This window comes from Corylus avellana, chromosome ca2 (genome assembly GCF_901000735.1).
Source record: "Corylus avellana chromosome ca2, CavTom2PMs-1.0".
NCBI lineage: Eukaryota > Viridiplantae > Streptophyta > Magnoliopsida > Fagales > Betulaceae > Corylus > Corylus avellana.
The window spans coordinates 1,203,850-1,221,988 of NC_081542.1; the positions used below are offsets into that span (position 1 = coordinate 1,203,850).

General features: G+C 34.7%; 4 protein-coding genes across 4 annotated transcripts; 1 reads left to right on the plus strand and 3 right to left on the minus strand.

Moving 5' to 3' along the window:
- Positions 1 to 3,542: 3,542 nt before the first annotated feature.
- Positions 3,543 to 7,205, minus strand: LOC132173036 (uncharacterized). The gene is made up of 4 exons (XM_059584595.1): positions 7,121 to 7,205; positions 5,093 to 5,505; positions 4,626 to 4,762; positions 3,543 to 3,937 (listed from the first exon to the last, which is right to left on the minus strand). The coding sequence occupies exons 1-4, from the start codon at positions 7,203 to 7,205 to the stop codon at positions 3,793 to 3,795; spliced, it is 780 nt and encodes a 259-aa protein (XP_059440578.1). The 3' UTR covers positions 3,543 to 3,792.
- A 1,006-nt stretch (positions 7,206 to 8,211) lies between these two features.
- Positions 8,212 to 8,982, minus strand: LOC132168740 (uncharacterized). The gene has a single exon (XM_059579771.1). It carries the CDS (start codon positions 8,877 to 8,879, stop codon positions 8,505 to 8,507), a length of 375 nt encoding a protein of 124 aa, XP_059435754.1. The 5' UTR covers positions 8,880 to 8,982; the 3' UTR covers positions 8,212 to 8,504.
- A 3,191-nt stretch (positions 8,983 to 12,173) lies between these two features.
- Positions 12,174 to 12,818, minus strand: LOC132168741 (uncharacterized). Its single transcript, XM_059579773.1, has one exon. The coding sequence runs from the start codon at positions 12,771 to 12,773 to the stop codon at positions 12,399 to 12,401; it is 375 nt and encodes a 124-aa protein (XP_059435756.1). The 5' UTR covers positions 12,774 to 12,818; the 3' UTR covers positions 12,174 to 12,398.
- Positions 12,819 to 14,564: 1,746 nt separating this feature from the next.
- LOC132168737 (DNA-directed RNA polymerase II subunit RPB1-like) lies at positions 14,565 to 18,045 on the plus strand. The gene is made up of 9 exons (XM_059579765.1): positions 14,565 to 14,840; positions 14,944 to 15,207; positions 15,849 to 16,148; positions 16,235 to 16,393; positions 16,521 to 16,682; positions 16,762 to 16,982; positions 17,094 to 17,235; positions 17,318 to 17,653; positions 17,755 to 18,045. The coding sequence occupies exons 1-9, from the start codon at positions 14,757 to 14,759 to the stop codon at positions 18,043 to 18,045; spliced, it is 1,959 nt and encodes a 652-aa protein (XP_059435748.1). The 5' UTR covers positions 14,565 to 14,756.
- Positions 18,046 to 18,139: the final 94 nt, after the last annotated feature.

Here is an 18,139-nt window from a genome sequence, read left to right on the forward strand (position 1 = left end):
AATGGAGCTGAGATCGTTGGCCTTGGGCGAATTGCCACCGGAACTGCTGGGAATCGAGAGGATTCCGAGCGCGAGGAGGATGAGGATGACGAAGGTGAACATGATGAGCATGGTGAGGACCAGCGTCGAGGACGAAGACTTTCGAGCCGGTAAGCGCGAGTACCTCGGCTTCGCCATTGTTGTGGAGCTCCGATAATTCAATCCAATCGAATCAAATCAAATCGAAAACCCTAGAGATCAGTCGAGGAGAAGAAGAAGAGCAAGCAAGATCTGAAGCTGTGAAAAATAAACGAGCTCTACGCGCTTTTATTTCTAGTATCAGCACTGAAAACGAGCTCTATGTCTGACTTTGTGAGAGAGATAACGAGAGTAGAAATTTCTACGTGATTTTTAAATCCTTTTTAATGGAATCAATTAACAAAACATATCAGAAAATCACATGTATTTTTTTGTTAAAATAGACGGATTTGATGGACGTTTCGTAAGCTGGATAAATATATTTCATCTAATCTATAAGAACATTTTATCCTTTCTTTTTTTTACAAGCAAGTTATTTTTAAATTTATTATTCTTTATTTTTTAATTGTAGAATAAATTAAGGAAAAAAATTTAAAGATGTTTTATATTGAAATAATAAAATATAAATTAATTAATTAAAACAAAAATAAGATTTTAAAAATTATCCTAAAAGAATCTAAGAGTTTCAATCTAAATTATAGAAATAATTTTCCTTTTGTCTTATCATTTTTATAATTTTATCTGTGGTGTTTGTTACATTTACTATATTTCTCTTTAAGATTGTATGTTTAACTATTTCCTTTATTGATTAAAAAATAAAAACCAATTTCCTTTTCTATTATTTATGTATTTTAACATTCTTAGAGTATTCTCATTTAACTCTTTAAATTTGGTTTTTCTTTAAAAATTTGAAAAAACTCACAAAAATTATCATTTAATAAGCTTTGTACTCTATTTCAAATTTAACTTTGATCAACAAGGCTTTCCAAATACAAGTGCCAAAAAGTGAAAGTTATTTAATTTTTTAATCTTATATATTTATTTTCATTTTCTCTCTCACTACCGATAACAAAAATATAATTAAAAAATAATAAAATAATAATATTTAACTAAAGTAGAGGAAGATATAGAGAGTTTGATATTTTGTTCATTTTAAAAGTAACTCTTCAAATTTAAAAAAAAAAAAAAAAAAAAAAAAAAAAAAAAAATTTTCTCTTTAGACTTTTATTTGAAGAGCTCAATATAGATTATGATGCTCTTATCAAAATCCTGGTCTCACAATCTTCTCCTTTAAAGGCAAATTAGTACATATATTTTTTTTTTTTTTTTTTTTTCTTTTTTTCTTTTCTTTTTAAAGATAATATATATTATTTCACCTTTAACCTACATCATTTACACGAACATATCCATGACATATAAAGAATTGTCCTCTTTATTTTAAGTTAAATTTAGCTAATTTATTTTATGGTATAAATTAAAATTCAGGTTACCATTGGAGACATATATCCTCTCCATTTCAAGTCATTTTACGATTAAGATTTTATATTGTTACATCTAATAGTAAATATGATAACATGTTATTTGAAATTTTAAAATAATTTGATAACATATTTATCATATGATAATAAATATTATGTACTTTGTTAGGTGCAACAAAATAAAACATTGGTTATGACTTATGAGCTCTCTATTTCATCCTATTCTACTACATGGTAGATTAATTGTGAAGTTATTTAATATGTTGTCACATATATATTATTAGATTTGTAAAATTTAAAATTTGAATTTTCGAAATATGATTCTCATGAAATGGCTGGCTACGTTAAAAATAAATTCTTAATGCATACGCTTAAACGGTTAGATAAAACAAAATAAATTCTTGATCGTTCAGATTATAAAAAGTGATATGTCATTTTAAACATATGAGAAACACATTTTTTTATTAATGCTATGAAAAAAGAAAGTAAAAAAAAAAATTGTGTTTCTCAAGTACTAAAAAAACATATATGACTTTTTTTGAGGTTGGATTATAAAAGTTCTTCGGATCCCATTTATAGAAAACAATTATTGTCCATAAATGCCCTCTTGGTTTTGCTTGAAATAGAGGAAATCCTTAGCTAATTATGATTAGTGTGCTTGGACTCGAGGATATTAAATGCCATAATAGAGCACCGTGTCAAATTAGAACAACGAAACGGTCAAATAAATTTTTGTAAAGTTGCAAGTTGGTCCTTTTCCTTTTTTCCTTTTCTATCTGTCGAAGGCTCCTAGAGAGAGCATATAGGCTACACAGCCTACACCTATTTTTTTTATGATTTGATTTTTATTAAAGGGCATCACATGATTTTTCTGCTCCGAAAGGTAAATACTATTCGGAGATTTAATCAGTCAATTTTATCTGGCTGCAGAGCTTTGAAGAACTGAATAACAATGTCACATTATCAATAAAATAAAATAAAATTATATATATATAAAGAGTGCTACGAAAAATCACCTTTTTCGAAATTCATACGGAAAAAGTCCTTTGCATAGCCATTCAGAGGAGTGCTACGAAATGACAATTGGAATAAATGGCTGGTTAGTTAAATAATGTGGTTTGGGCAAGAGTTGTGGACAATTTAGGAGGACAATCTTCTAACATTGGTCATTAGATTTGGTGCCATCTTGATTGTTGATTGGCATACAACATGCAAGTTTCGGTGATTTGGATGTTCTTCACATGCAAGTTTAAAAATAATGTTATATACTACACTTTTATTATACTTTATTGTTAATCAGTTTGAACAACGATTGATACAAGAGTTTATTAGTAGTATTATATCACCAAAATGAATACAAATATGGTGTATAATATTTATCGTGAGATAAATGTGATTTTTTGGGGATATTACAATGGGTTGGTATTTTAAAGGTGAGAAATTCGTATCAGGGAGAAATATGCTTAAGAAAAGCACTGCCGAGCTATTCTATGATTGTTTGATGCAGTAAAGTAAAGTGAGGTGTTCTTATTATAAATTTGCTTTCTATTGTTTCGATAGTGAATTAATTATAGCTATCGAAATTAAAAATATTATTCGTTCATTTTCTTTATACAATTTTTATGCATAGATGACGATGCTTGAAATTTTCTGTCCACAATTTGGATAGAGAATGAGAGAGGGCAGGTCCAAGCTCACCTATCTGGATAGGTGGACACATAACACGAACATGAAATTTTAGGGAATCCCAATTTTTTTAATGCATACGTTCTTATTCATATCAATTATTTTTCTTGTTTTATGTTTTTAAAACAGAAACATTAATAAAAAAAAACATAAAACGCTCAAAAACAATTTTTACATTTACATCACATCATAACACTTCTTATTTATTTTATTTTTATATATAAAAAAAAAAACCATTTAAAAGCATTAACAAATGAGACTGTGGACCACGCCTTATGAAGTGGAGGTCACTAGTTTGAATCTCTCATCTTCCTCCCTTTGTGTGGACATATAAATTTTTTTTTTTAAAAAAAGAGCATATATAAGAAAAGGAAAATATATATCTTGCACTTTGCAGCTTTACATGCTTTCACACAACTAAATCAGGGACTGCTTTTTACAGTAACATCCCAATTCAATTCTATGGGATTTGTCTAAAAGCGTACAAGATATGCAAGCATACTTAGAAAAAAGAACATAACTATAAGCAAAACATACAGACCAAGCACAACCGACAATTTTTATTCCCCCCCATAAAGTAAATGCAATCAATTGAAGCAGATCCAATGGTCTAAAACACGCCAAGAGTGGTAGGATACAGGGGAGTTGGCTTATAAGACAAACAATTGGGGATGAAAGAGGAAGTTTTTCTTTTGGAAGGATCCAGGGACTCGATGGCTGGTTGGTTTAAGTAGGCATACTTGCTTTTTGTCCACCTGCAAATGCCAATTTCTACATAAGTAGGATCTCTTAATAATTGTATAAAATATAATTGGAGAGGGTAAATATTGAAAATAGAATAAAATTTAGTTATTTAAGAAGTCAAAGAATTATAAAAAAGTTTTACTCCAAACTGAGTAGAAGAAAAAAACTGCATATGAGAATTATATGTTCTATTAAAGAGCAGGATTTTCTTCCTAACTGAATTGAAAAAAATTATTCTTAACACAATCTATAAAAATCATGTGTTGAGCACCTGACCAATTCTAAACAAAATTTTCACATGCTAAGGGACACGTGACAGTTTTATAAATTGAATTGGAGAAAATTCTTACAACCTAATTAGGAAAAATGTCCATCTATTAAAAAGGCACATAAAAGTCATATGTTTTACGAACAAACGTCAGTTAAATATATTGGGTTGGAAGAACTTTTTTTAAACCCAGTTTGAACTCGAGAGATTTGTGTAATGACAATGAATTTTCAGCTTGAACATATTTTTCCAATCTGGTCATCATTTTTGTTCAATTGTGCCCTTCACTCTTATTCCTATCAAAGAAACTTCATTTTTGTTCAATTATATATTCTTTGATGCCAGTTCTTGAAAGGGCATGTAATGTGCTTTTACCAAATCTAATGGTTATACGACTGAACTATTTACTAGAATTGAGAAAATAAACTAACCAGTCCTTTATTCCCACACGAATTTCATTGTTCTCTTCATCCTTCTTGCTGTCATTGGTAGCAGCCCTGGCGTTGTTCTCCTTAGCATATTCGTCCTCATCCTTCAAAGACTCTTCAAACCGCATGTAGTCTTCCTCCTAATACACCATACACCTTCAACAAGTTAAGCAACTGTAAGAAATTAAAAGGTTTTGTGTGTTGCCGCCTATTGTGATCCATAATAGCATATGTTTCCGAGCAGCTAACGAGAGAGAGTTTCTATAAGGTATATTTGTCCAAACAACTGAAACAAGTGAGAGCCTCTCTCAATAGCTGCCCGGATTGTCAGCAATTCGGTCTATCAAAGCCAAAGAAGAAAACCTGACAGCAACTTTTTGTTTTGGACTATAATATTACGTACTATGGATATAATCAGCTAATGAGTGTTTTATCAGATATCTGAAAATGGGTGTCACATAAGATCTTACTGAAAGATTGCGGGCCCTCATACGAGCTGCAGCCTTGATAGCAGCAAGGAGGTGATCCTCTTCATCAATGCGTTTCTGCCTCCAGAATTTGGCAATCTCTTGGTTTGTCACGCTTTCTGTAATGGTCTTCTTAACCCAGAACCTTGGAAGCGGCAGTGGCGGAGGAGGAGGCGGCGGAGTCGCCTGAGTTGTTTTTGCACTACCAATTTCAGTTTCCTCCTTTATTTGCTTCATCTTGAGAAACCTATTGGCCAATTCGTAGTTGCCAATTTTCTCAGTTCTAACAGGGTCGAGATCACAAAATAATGGGACAAATAAAGTTGAAAGCCATGACAATAAACTTCCATGACCAGCCCCCAGGCCCCAGCCAGTCAGCCACAGAGCTACTAATCCAACCAACCCTTCAAATATGACTGATAGATTGGTTTTTCAAGCAAAATCCATTTCTGTATCCGCTATTGTATATTTTATATATACTAAGGTAGACCAAGAAAATAGCAGTTAGTTGCATGTAAGGAGAAAAAGACAGAGGAATTGACTGGTAGTTGCAATCTGAAATTCGAACCGACAACAGAGCATATGAATAATCCAGAATGTCAATGGCAGCAACTCCCACCTAAATTAATAGGCAGAGAAGGTTTAAGAAATTGATGTTTGCCAAGCATAATCCAAACTTGCTTTTTCATATATTCTGAAGGGTAGGACCTTAGACCATAAGTGGGATGAAAGAGTACAACAAATTAATTTGGGAATATAAAAAGGGAAGTGTCATAAAAAACATGAAAATTTTCTTTGGTCAGTACCCCATGAAGCCTCAAAGAAAAGACAGTTTTCTTTCGTATTCGGTTCGAGAATTTTTTTTAGTTCAGTCTATTAAATTTACATATGTTCTTAAATCGTGTGATTTTCACCATGCATTTGTTAATCTATTAAAAATACATGTAAAAATCCTATGCTTTAAGGACAAAGTCAGTTTAATGAACTGAATTGAAAAAGAATTTCCTTCTACCCAATTTGAAAAATAAAAAATAAAAATTTTGTGCTAAAGAAAATATACATTTCAATGATTTCATGGCCTCCCTATCACGGTAACCCTTCTAATTAATTGTTTGAGTGCCCCCCTATTTATTTATTTTTGCCTTCTGAGCTGAGTGCCCACTACTTGAATATATGATATTAACACCCCACATACATGAACTTGTGCAATGGAGATTTTAAACGACATCGTACTCCCACCATCGATTAGAAAATAACATTAGGAGAAAGCAGGAGTTTAGCAGCCTTTCCCATTAGATGGCTTTCTCGACAGTTTAATAGCATTCAGTCCTGCAAACACTGCAACTTGAAAGAGTATATTGCCTTAGCCGGAAAAACTATGATCGAGTATATAACCTTGTTCTTGTTGTATTGAATTGTAAACTTCAAAATAGGTCAATGACAGTAACTACCAGATGCATTTGCTGCAGTTATAGTTTTGTAAGGAAGAAAAAAAAAATTTGAAGGGGAAAAGAGCATTATAAAAGAGTCACTTAATTTTATCCTCCATCGATTAGAAAATTAAAAACTAAAAATCATCCTCCATCAAAACCAACCAAGACTTTTACTTTATAATGCACGCTCTAATCATACTTGGGTTCTTATTTCTTAATTCATGACAAAAATATAGGGGGGTGCTCAGGGAAGCTTTCAAGCTTTTTATTTTCGCAAATCCAAAACAGGGGAAGAAGTCCAAACTCGAAGGCTCTATTTGTTAACGTGTTTTAGAGGATAAACTTTCCCCATAAGTCATAATCATAAATCTTTTTCCTTTTCATTATTTCTTTTTCTTTTTCTTCAGAAGTAAAAGGGCTCCCACTTTCCCATGTATCTCTCCACCTTCATTCATTTTATTATGAACTTTATGCAGTTCCTGTGCAATAGCAGTTCAAATTGGTCAGGGGTAGTTTACACCATTCAAGTGATTCAACTAAGCACTGCATAGGACCATAGCAATTACTCATTGCCTAAAATTATAACTCATCATCATACTATGCCTTTTCAGAACCTTAGTAAGATTCTGATCTGCAATTGATACAGCAGAGTCCTCAAATCCCATCAGACCAATATCAATCATCGTCTGCATTCCACAGCCAAAAAAGAAATCACATTGTTCTTCTCAAGGGCTACTTTTGTAATCAATATTATGCAGTATACACATAAGAAAGATTGAGTTTCAAATTGGAAAGATATCACAAGTGTGAGTAGTTAATATAGTATAGTTGGGCCGAACCCATAAGCTTTAAATTTTGAGTTGAGTGGTGTTTCAATATACTATATTATAGTCGTACTGAAAAACTTCATAAGATGTCGATCTCCCTAATAAGTGGTATCAACATTAGCATAAGGTGCAGGCATGGACGAGAGTCCTTGAAGTAACGGGTAGAAATTCATGGCACAGATATAACGAGAGCTCTTGGAGCAAGGCCAAATGTGCACAGAACATGCAACCACACATAGTACACAAATGATCTCGAAGACGATCCATAAGATTGATGAAAAGAAAAAAAAACCTTTCATTTGATGGAGAGATTGTTGAGTATATATTAAGAAGATGTCATATGTGTGAGCAGTTGATATATTATAGTTGGGCCAAAACCCATCGACTTAAGTTTTTGAGCTAAGTAGTGTTCAATATACTATATTATGATCTCATTGAAAAACTCCACATTGTGTAATCTCCCTAACAAACACTTCCCTTCTCTCTAATACAAATCATTCATATCCATTCCATTTCCCCAAGAAACAAGTAGAATACACAGATCAGCAGCTTAGTCTTCTAAGACTACATCAGTGACCATTTATCACTCTCACAATTGCCACATGGACTAACCTATTTCACAATGACCAGTTCGATATGCTAAGGGTTTTAGCCAATTAGCTATTCAACCATTCACGCTAGAGATCATCAAAAGCTAGCATTATGACAAAGAAAGTACTATCTTTGATTTTCTGACATATATGAAGAAAAAGGACTAATAATCAACCCATCTTAAAAAATAAGTAAGCATATCATAAACGAAGGGAGGGGATGTATAATGTATTAGAAGATTCTAAAATCGCATAAAACCTACACTGCAATGTACAAAAAATATGTAAAATTCATAAGTCCCATCAATTCAGAATGGCAGCCATTGATTCACAAGTACATCTATAGCAAAATAGTAATAAAAATTATCAATAACTTTAAAAGAAAAACCATTTTTATATGGACAAATATATGAACAGCTATGGTGACAGAGCAGAACATTGCAAAAGCGAAGCCTTTGCATCCCAAAGAACACAAAAAGAGATGTGACGCAAGAAAATATCCCGAAGCATTACCAAAAACAGAGAAAAACCCAATGAAGTAAACCACCCAGAAAATCCTTAAGGTTTACGATGTGATCTGAAGCGCCTTGGTCTTGAACCGATACCTCGGAGCTCTAGGAATAACTTGGCTAGGACCCATGTGGAACTGGCCGGTACTGTTCGTGAGAGGAGGACCATCGTCGTAAACGTAGCCAACAAGACGCCCACAGCTGCTGCACTTGATCTTGGTCCTCTTCCTCTGGATCCCCCAGTAGTTGACGGTCTCGAAGAAGGGCCTGATCTTGTCCTCCTCCTCGAACCGGAACTTGGAGGAGTCGACCCACGAGAAGGAAAGCGTGCCCTTGTTTCCCGCCTCGAAGTAGACCTCCGGTGGGAACAGATGGGCCGTGCTGAGATTGAGGTCGGTCTGGCACTCCGTGCAGCGGTAGATAGAAGCCATTGACGAATTCAGGATTGATGTTGACGAAATGAGACAGAATTTCAATTTTCAAAGACGTCGTAATTATTTGTAACGAAGCAAGAATTTTCTAAGACGCGTTGCGCTGACATGTCATGGAAACTTCAAATGGTTGGATTTGATGTGGGTTGGATAAGCATGGATATGCTTGGGCCTTTTTTGCAATTTTTGGCCAGCAATAAGGAACAATCGAGGTGATGGCGTTCGACTATTGAGTAGGGATTTATATAATACGCGCGTGCACAGTTTATGCATGTCGATGTTATATATATATATATATATATATATATATATATTTTATTGTTTAAATATTATTTTAATTATATTTTATAATATTAAAATATTAGCGTGCACACTGTTCATACACGCCGATGTTATATAAATTATTATTCTAAACTATTTGATTAGAGGATTAAATTTATAATTTTTTTATTAATTTAAAATTTTAAAATAATTAATAATTTAATATAGTATTATAGTCAAAAGTCATGAATTTAAACTTTGACTTTATCAATTTACTTTCAATTTAAATTAATTATATTTTCTTCCTATCAGCTTAATCTTTTTAATAATTGATAATTTAATAATAAGATAAGATGGACATTAGCAAATTTTTTGTTATTCTAGTAATTTGAACAATAAATACGGAATAATTATTATGGGATTCACTTGAACAAGTAAGCTTCATATTCTCTCAAATTTGCGGTTCAAATTGCTGAAAACTTTTCTTGCATTCTAATAAGAATATTTTGAAAGAATTTGCGCTTAATTTTTCAATTATAGGGCTAAGAAAAAAATAAAACCTTGCTACATGTGCGCCTTCCAACTCAGTTGCGTGCGGTTCATCCATAAAGCAAGTTCATCAGTTATAGTAAGTGATATCTCTCTCTAATAACCCTTAATATGTTACAGGTCAGGTGGCATTAAATGCCAACTGTCCCATGATTGGATGAGAGTGGTGCTCAAATACCATATCAGGCATCGATTTTCTATAAAACCTATTGACACATTGATGTTTAACTATTTTTGGTGAGAAAAGTAATTGAGTACTACGTTGCTTGGTGTGATTTTTTGCGGCTGTTGAAATAACAATATGAAGCCAATCTAAATTTGATCAACACTTGAAATAGGTTGCCTAGCCCATGCCCCGGGGATGAAATATAGGTGTGTCACATACAGAAGTGAAAAAATTGTCAATGTTAGGTCAAAATTTCAATAATTTGATTGTATTTATGGTGAATTATTTAACATGAGCAAATAGTGTTTTTGGCCATGTAATTTCACATGCCAAACACGCATTTTTAATATAAAATTAAGGAAATTATCTCGTATGTTAAGTTGGGTATGTGTCCGAGAAAAAAGAAGAAGTTTGAAATAGGTTTAAGTGGCAGGAAAAAGCAGGAGTTATATCGCCTTAAACGGACAAACTATGATCAGTATATAACCTTGTTGTATTGAATTGTAAACTTCAAAATAGGTCAATGACAGCAACCACCAGATGCATTTGCTGTAGTTATAGTTTTGTAAGGAAGAAACAAAAAAACAAAATTGAAGGGGAAAAGAGCATTATAAAAGAGTCACTTAATTTTATCCTCCATCGATTAGAAAATTAAAAACTAAAAATCATCCTCCATCAAAACCAACCAAGACTTTTACTTTATAATGTACACTCTAATCATACGTGGGTTCTTAATTCATGACAAAAGTATAGGTGAGTGCTCAGGGAAGCTTTCAAGTTTTTATTTTAGCAAATCAAGATTTATGCGACTAAATTCATCAGACCAAATTGACAAACCATACAGGGAAGAAGAGCAGGAGGAGCAGGGGAAGAAGTCCAAACTCGAAGGCTCTATTTGTTAACGTGTTTTAGAGGATAAACTTTCCTCATAAATCTTTTTCCTTTTCATTATTTATTTTTCTTTTTCTTCACAAGTAAAAGGGCCCCCACCATGTATCTCTCCACCTTCATTTCTTTATGAACTTTATGCAGTTCCTGTGCAATAGCAGTTCAAATTGGTCAGGGGTAGTTTACACTATTCAAGTGACTCAACTAAGCACTGCATAGGACCATAGCAATTACTCATTGCCTAAAATTATAACTCCTCATCATACTATGCTCTTTCAGAACCTTAGTAAGATTCTGATCTGCAATTGATCCAGTAGAGTCCTCAAATCCCATCAGACCAATATCAATCATCGTCTGCATTCCACAGCCAAAAAAAAAAAATCACATTGTTCTTCTCAAGCCCTACTTTTGTAATCAATATTCTGCAGTATACACATAAGAAAGATTGAGTTTCAAATTGGAAAGATATCAGAAGTGTGGGTAGTTAATATAGTATAGTTGGACCCGAACCCATAAGCTTAAAATTTTGAGTTGAGTGGTATTTCAATATACTATATTATAGTCTTACTTAAAAACTTCATAAGATGTCAATCTCCCTAACAAGTGATATCAACATTAGTATAAGGTGCAGGCATGGTCAAGAGTCCTTGAAGTAAGGGGTAGAAATTCATGGCACAGATATAACGAGAGGTCTTGGAGCAAGGCCAAATGTGCACAGAACATGCAACCCCACATAGTACACAAATGATCCCGAAGACGATCCATTAAATTGATAAAAAATAAAAAATTAAAAAAACCTTTCATTTGATGAAGAGATTCTTGAGTATATATTAAAAAGATGTCATATGTATGAGCAGTTGATATATTATAGTTGGGCCAAAACACATCTACTTAAGCTTTTGAGTTAAGTAGTGTTCAATATACTATATTATGATCTCTTTGAAAAACTCCCAAGGTGTAATCTCCCTAACAAATACTTCCTTTCTCTCTAATACAAATCATTCATATCCATTCCATTTCCCCAAGAAACAAGTAGAAGACACAGATCAGCAGCTTAGTCTTCTAAGACTACATCAGTGACCATTTATCACTCTCACAATCTATTGCCACATGGACTAACCTATTTCACAATGACCAGTTCGATATGCTAAGGGTTTTAGAAAATTAGCTATTCAACCATTCACGCTAGAGATCATCAAAAGCTAGCATTATGACAAAGAAAGTACTATCTTTGATTTTCTGACATACATGAAGATAAAGGACTAATAATTAACCCATCTTAAAAAATAAGTAAGCATATCATAAATGGAGGGAGGGGATGTATGAGAAGATTCTAAAATCGCATAAACCTACACTACAACGTACAAAAAGATGTAAAATTCATAAGTCCCATCAATTCAGAATGGCAGCCATTGATTCACAAGTACATCTATAGCAAAATAGTAATAAAAATTATCAATAACTTTAAAACGAAAAACCATTTTTATATGGACAAATATATGAACAGCAACGGTGACAGAGCAGAACATTGCAAAAGCGAAGCCTTTGCATCCCCAAAAACACAAAAAGAGATGTGACGCAAGAAAATATCCCGAAGCATTACCAAAAACAGAGAAAAACCCAATGAAGTAAACCACCCAGAAAATCCTTTAGGTTTACGATGTGATCTGAAGCGCCTTGGTCTTGAACCGATACCTCGGAGCTCTAGGAATAACTTGGCTGGGACCCATGTGGAACTGGCCGGTACTGTTCGTGAGAGGAGGACCATCGTCGTAAACGTAGCCAACAAGACGCCCACAGCTGCTGCACTTGATCTTGGTCCTCTTCCTCTGGATCCCCCAGTAGTTGACGGTCTCGAAGAAGGGCCTGATCTTGTCCTCCTCCTCGAACCGGAACTTGGAGGAGTCGACCCACGAGAAGGAAAGCGTGCCCTTGTTTCCCGCCTCGAAGTAGACCTCTGGTGGGAACAGATGGGCCGTGCTGAGATTGAGGTCGGTCTGGCACTCCGTGCAGCGGTAGATAGAAGCCATAGACGAATTCAGGATTGATGTTGACGAAATGAGACAGAATTTCAATTTTCAAAGACGTCGTAATTGTTTGTAACGAAGCAAGAATTTTCTAAGACGCGTTGCGCTGACATGTCATGGAAACTTCAAATGGTTGGATTTGATGTATCGAGGTGATGGAGTTCGACTATTGAGTAGGGATTTATATAATACCCGCGTGCACAGTTTATGCACGTCGATGTTATATATATATATATATATATTTTATTGTTTAAATATTATTTTAATTATATTCTGTAATATTAAAATATTGGCGTGTATACTGTTCATACATGCCAATGTTATATAAATTATTATTCTAAACTATTTGATTAGATGTTTAAATTTATAATTTTTTTATTAATTTAAAATTTTAAAATAATTAATAATTTAATATAATATTATAGTCAAAAGTCATGAATTTAAACTTTGACTTTATCAATTTACTTTCAATTTAAATTAATTATATTTTCTTTCTATCGGCTTAATCTTTTTAATAATTGATAATTTAATAATAAGATAAGATGGACATTAGCAAATTTTTTGTTATTCTAGTAATTTGAACAATAAATACGGAATAATTATTATGGGATTCACTTGAGCAAGTAAGCTTTATATTCTCTCAAATTTGCGGTTCAAATTGCTGAAAACTTTTCTTGCATTCTAATAAGAATATTTTGAAAGAATTTGCGCTTAATTTTTCAATTATAGGGCTAAGAAAAAAATAAAACCTTGCTACATGTGGGCCTTCCAACTTAGTTGCGTGCGGTTCATCCATAAAGCAAGGTCATCAATTATAGTCAGTGATATCTCTAATAATCCTTAATCTGTGTTACAGGTCAAGTGGCATTAAATGCCAACTGTCCCATGATTGGATGAGAGTGGTGCTCAAATACCATATCAGGCATCGATTTTCTATAAAACCTATTGACACATTGATGTTTAACTATTTTTGGTGAGAAAAGTAATTGAGTACTACGTTGCTCGGTGTGATTTTTTGCGGCTGTTGAAATAACAATATGAAGCCAATCTAAATTTGATCAACACTTGAAATAGCCTAGCCCATGCCCCGGGGATGAAATATAGGTGTATCACATACAGAAGTGAAAAAATTGTCAATGTTAGATCAAAATTTCAATAATTTGATTGTATTTATGGTGAATTATTTAGCAAATAGTGTTTTTGGCCATGTAATTTCACATGCCAAACACGCATTTTTAATATAAAATTAAGGAAATTATCTTATATGTTAGGTTGGGTATGTGTCTGAAAAAAAAAGAAAAAAAGAAGAAGTTTGAAATCGACATTTTACTAATGTACTTATGTAACTGACTAAGGAATACGATTTAAAAACATGAAAAATACACATTTTTAAAATACAAGTGAAATCACATATTTTGAAACTCGCAAACTAAACAAACACAGCTTAGATGTGTTCATGCAAGCGATATAAACAAAAGATTAAGTAAAAGATGGACCAAACATTTCTCTAATTTTGGCTAAGATAAGTAAAAAATAAGTCTTAAGATGAGTCAAACTCCCCGTTAAAGCACCACGTGTGTCTGTGTTGGCTAGGTCGGCGGTCGCGAAGCAAATCCGGAGGGTATTGTCGTTATTAGATCAAAGATGGAGGTGTTTTCGTCTTTCAACCGAAAGAAGCGTAAGTGCGCACTCGGCGCACGATAGCCATCAATTTGGTCAGTGCGCACAAGGCCGTCTTTCCCCTTCTATAAATATGCCCCTAGGGCTAAACGTTCATTCGTTTCGAGGCTCTGAGAGTTCTCTGAGAGTCATTGCATAGCGCAGCCGATCTCTCACCTTCTCTCAGCAAAAAAACTAACCGAAACATTACGAAAAAACCGAAAAACAAAGAAACCGAAACGATCAAAAATTTCCGAAATGAAACACGCTTGAACTTTTCGAATTCTCCCTCGCTGAGACTGTAGGGTTTTTCCTACTCCGATCGCTATGGATATTCGATTCCCTTACTCTCCAGCGGAGGTCGCCAAAGTCCGCATGGTTCAGTTCGGCATACTCAGTCCGGATGAGATCGTAATCCTCCACTTCTTTTCCTTTTTCGTGCTTATGATTGTGAGAATTTGGTTTTAGGGTTTCTTATTTAGTTTGAACGAACGATTGGTATTTTGGTGTGCAGAGGCAAATGTCCGTGGTGCAGATTGAACACAGCGAGACGATGGAGAGGGGTAAGCCGAAGATGGGCGGTCTAAGTGACTCTCGGCTTGGCACCATTGATAGGAAGATGAAGTGCGATACTTGCACAGCTAACATGGCCGAGTGCCCGGGCCACTTTGGGCACCTCGAGCTCGCCAAGCCCATGTTTCATATCGGATTTTTGAAGACTGTGCTCAGTATCATGCGCTGTGTTTGCTTCAATTGCTCTAAGATTCTAGCAGACGAGGTACTTAGAGATTGGAGTCATGTTGTGTCCAGCCGTTTGCCTATAACTAGGATTTTGGGCTCCACATAGAACTATGTATTAGTTGCCTGAACCACGACCTGATAAGAATATGATTCTGAAATAGGATTAGCAAAGTATCTCATTGCTGCCAATGGATTATACCAGAGTAGAGTAGCAGGGTTGTTGTTGGAGCAATAGTTAATTTTTTTTAAACAAGATGAACCCAATTGGCTTCCATGATTGCCTGATTAATCTTAAGCATTGTATAAGAATCTTCCTTTGGTTACACCTAAGTTTTAGAAATTAGAATCTTTTAATAATGTTAGCCATCTTCTCTTTCTCTTTTGAAGGATCCAAAAGGTTAGACGGCACTTTGATAAATTGATTCTTGGATAAGGTGTTTTTAGTTGCATTTCATATGGTATCTCTCATCTTATCAGTTGACTTGCTTATGAGAGTTATGGCATTAATTCTTAGTGTCCAGAGATCATTAGCTTTTAGACTTTTTTAGTTGCATTTCATATGGTATCTCTCATCTTATCAGTTGGCTTGCTTATGAGAGTTATGGCATTAATTCTTAGTGTCCAGAGATCATTAGCTTTTAGACTTTTTACTTGATGTCTCTTCTTCTCTTCTTGCAGGAAGACCAAAAGTTTAAGCAAGCAATGAAAATAAAGAATCCCAAAAATAGATTAAAAAAGATTTTGGATGCCTGCAAGAACAAAACTAAATGTGAAGGTGGTGATGAACTTGATGTTCATAGTCAAGATACTGAAGAACCAGTCAAAAAGAGTCGTGGTGGCTGTGGTGCTCAGCAGCCAAAGCTCACCATCGAAGGCATGAAAATGATCGCAGAGTACAAGGCACAAAGGAAGAAAAGTGATGATCAAGAACAACTTCCTGAACCAGTGGAAAGAAAACAGACACTTACTGCAGAAAAGGTAACTCATTCCACGAGCAAGATATTGTTGCCTTCATTCTAAACTAGTAGTTGCATAGTGCTAACATTCTGTTGAGTGTGTTGCAGGTTCTTAGTGTTCTGAAAAGAATAAGTGATGAAGACTGCCAACTGCTGGGCTTGAACCCTAAGTATGCCCGTCCAGACTGGATGATTCTACAAGTCCTTCCAATTCCTCCACCTCCTGTTAGACCCTCTGTGATGATGGATACCTCCTCCAGGAGCGAGGCAAGTCCCTTTTGCTGTTTTTTCCTCTCAAGTGTTCTGGACACTGGGATTTCTTTGTAAATATTAGTTTGTGCCAACTTGTTTTGTCTGTGGCTCAATTTTGACTTGATGTTTTTGTCGAGTGTAGGATGATTTGACTCATCAGTTGGCGATGATTATACGGCACAATGAGAATCTGAGGAAACAAGAGAGGAATGGGGCACCTGCTCATATCATTTCGGAGTTTGCACAGTTGTTGCAATTCCATGTAGCCACATATTTTGACAATGACTTACCTGGACAGCCAAGGGTATGGCTGCTTAAACATATAGACATGTCTACTAGACATATGATTTTATGCATCAGCTGATGTGTTTCTTTATATACAGGCTACCCAGAGATCAGGAAGACCCATTAAATCTATATGTAGTAGGCTTAAGGCAAAGGAAGGTCGGATTAGAGGTAATTTGATGGGGAAACGTGTGGATTTTTCAGCACGAACTGTTATTACTCCAGATCCGAACATTAATATAGATCAATTGGGCGTACCGTGGAGTATTGCTTTAAATCTCACATATCCAGAGACTGTTACTCCATATAACATAGAAAGGTTTGTAGTCTTTTACATATTCTTATACTAATGCTTCTATTATTCTTTGCTTCTTTTTTTTCATCTAGTTATTAGTGAATTTTTTGCACGTTTTCCCTTCTAATGAAACAGGTTGAAGGAGCTTGTTGAATATGGGCCCCATCCTCCACCTGGTAAAACTGGTGCCAAGTATATCATAAGGAATGATGGACAAAGGCTAGATCTTCGTTACTTGAAGAAAAGTAGCGATCACCATCTGGAGCTTGGATATAAGGCATTGTCTTCTATTCTAAATGGTTTTCAATTAGGTCTCTGCTCTTTACCATCAATCTCAACTTTCATTCACATGTTTGCAGGTGGAGCGGCATCTGAATGATGGAGACTTTGTACTCTTTAATCGTCAACCTAGTCTGCATAAGATGTCTATTATGGGGCACAGAATCAAGATTATGCCATACTCAACATTCCGTCTGAATTTATCTGTTACTTCTCCATATAATGCTGATTTTGATGGCGATGAAATGAATATGCATGTTCCTCAGTCATTTGAAACTAGAGCAGAGGTGTTGGAGCTAATGATGGTGCCTAAATGCATTGTGTCCCCTCAAGCAAATCGGCCTGTTATGGGAATAGTCCAGGATACGCTTTTAGGGTGCCGTAAAATCACCAAGAGGGACACGCTTATATCGAAGGTAAATGTGATAGATAAATTAGTCTTGTTTCCTCTAGTTGGTTTGATATTTTTGCTTTCTTTTGAACGTTCTGGGAGTCTAATCTGTAATTGTTTTTGCAGGATGTTTTCATGAACATCTTGATGTGGTGGGAGGATTTTGATGGGAAAATTCCTGCTCCTGCAATTTTGAAGCCAGGGCCTTATTGGACTGGAAAACAAGTGTTCAATCTTATTATACCAAAACAGATAAATCTCACACGAACTTCTGCCTGGCACTCGGAGTCAGAAACTGGATTCATAACTCCTGGGGACACCCAAGTGAGAATAGAAAGGGGGGAGCTACTTGCTGGTACTCTTTGCAAGAAGACACTTGGGACATCTTCAGGAAGTCTTATACATGTTATTTGGTAGGCATTTTAAACATAAAGCTATGCACACACATTTTTAGGCGTAGTATGTTTATTCTGATTTAAACTTGAAGAATTTCTGATTTACAGCCAGAATA

Coding starts and splice junctions, on each gene's coding strand:
- LOC132173036 (XM_059584595.1), bottom strand. CDS start 7,205: ATGATTGATATTGGTCTGATGGGATTTGAGGACTCTGCTGTATCAATT. Junction 5,506..7,120: donor TAAGGTTCTGAAAAGGCATA/GTATGATGATGA, acceptor CCAATCTATCAG/TCATATTTGAAGGGTTGGTT. Junction 4,763..5,092: donor TGAGGGCCCGCAATCTTTCA/GTAAGATCTTAT, acceptor ATGGTGTATTAG/GAGGAAGACTACATGCGGTT.
- LOC132168740 (XM_059579771.1), bottom strand. CDS start 8,879: ATGGCTTCTATCTACCGCTGCACGGAGTGCCAGACCGACCTCAATCTC.
- LOC132168741 (XM_059579773.1), bottom strand. CDS start 12,773: ATGGCTTCTATCTACCGCTGCACGGAGTGCCAGACCGACCTCAATCTC.
- LOC132168737 (XM_059579765.1), top strand. CDS start 14,757: ATGGATATTCGATTCCCTTACTCTCCAGCGGAGGTCGCCAAAGTCCGC. Junction 14,841..14,943: donor TACTCAGTCCGGATGAGATC/GTAATCCTCCAC, acceptor TTTGGTGTGCAG/AGGCAAATGTCCGTGGTGCA. Junction 16,394..16,520: donor ATACCTCCTCCAGGAGCGAG/GCAAGTCCCTTT, acceptor TGTCGAGTGTAG/GATGATTTGACTCATCAGTT.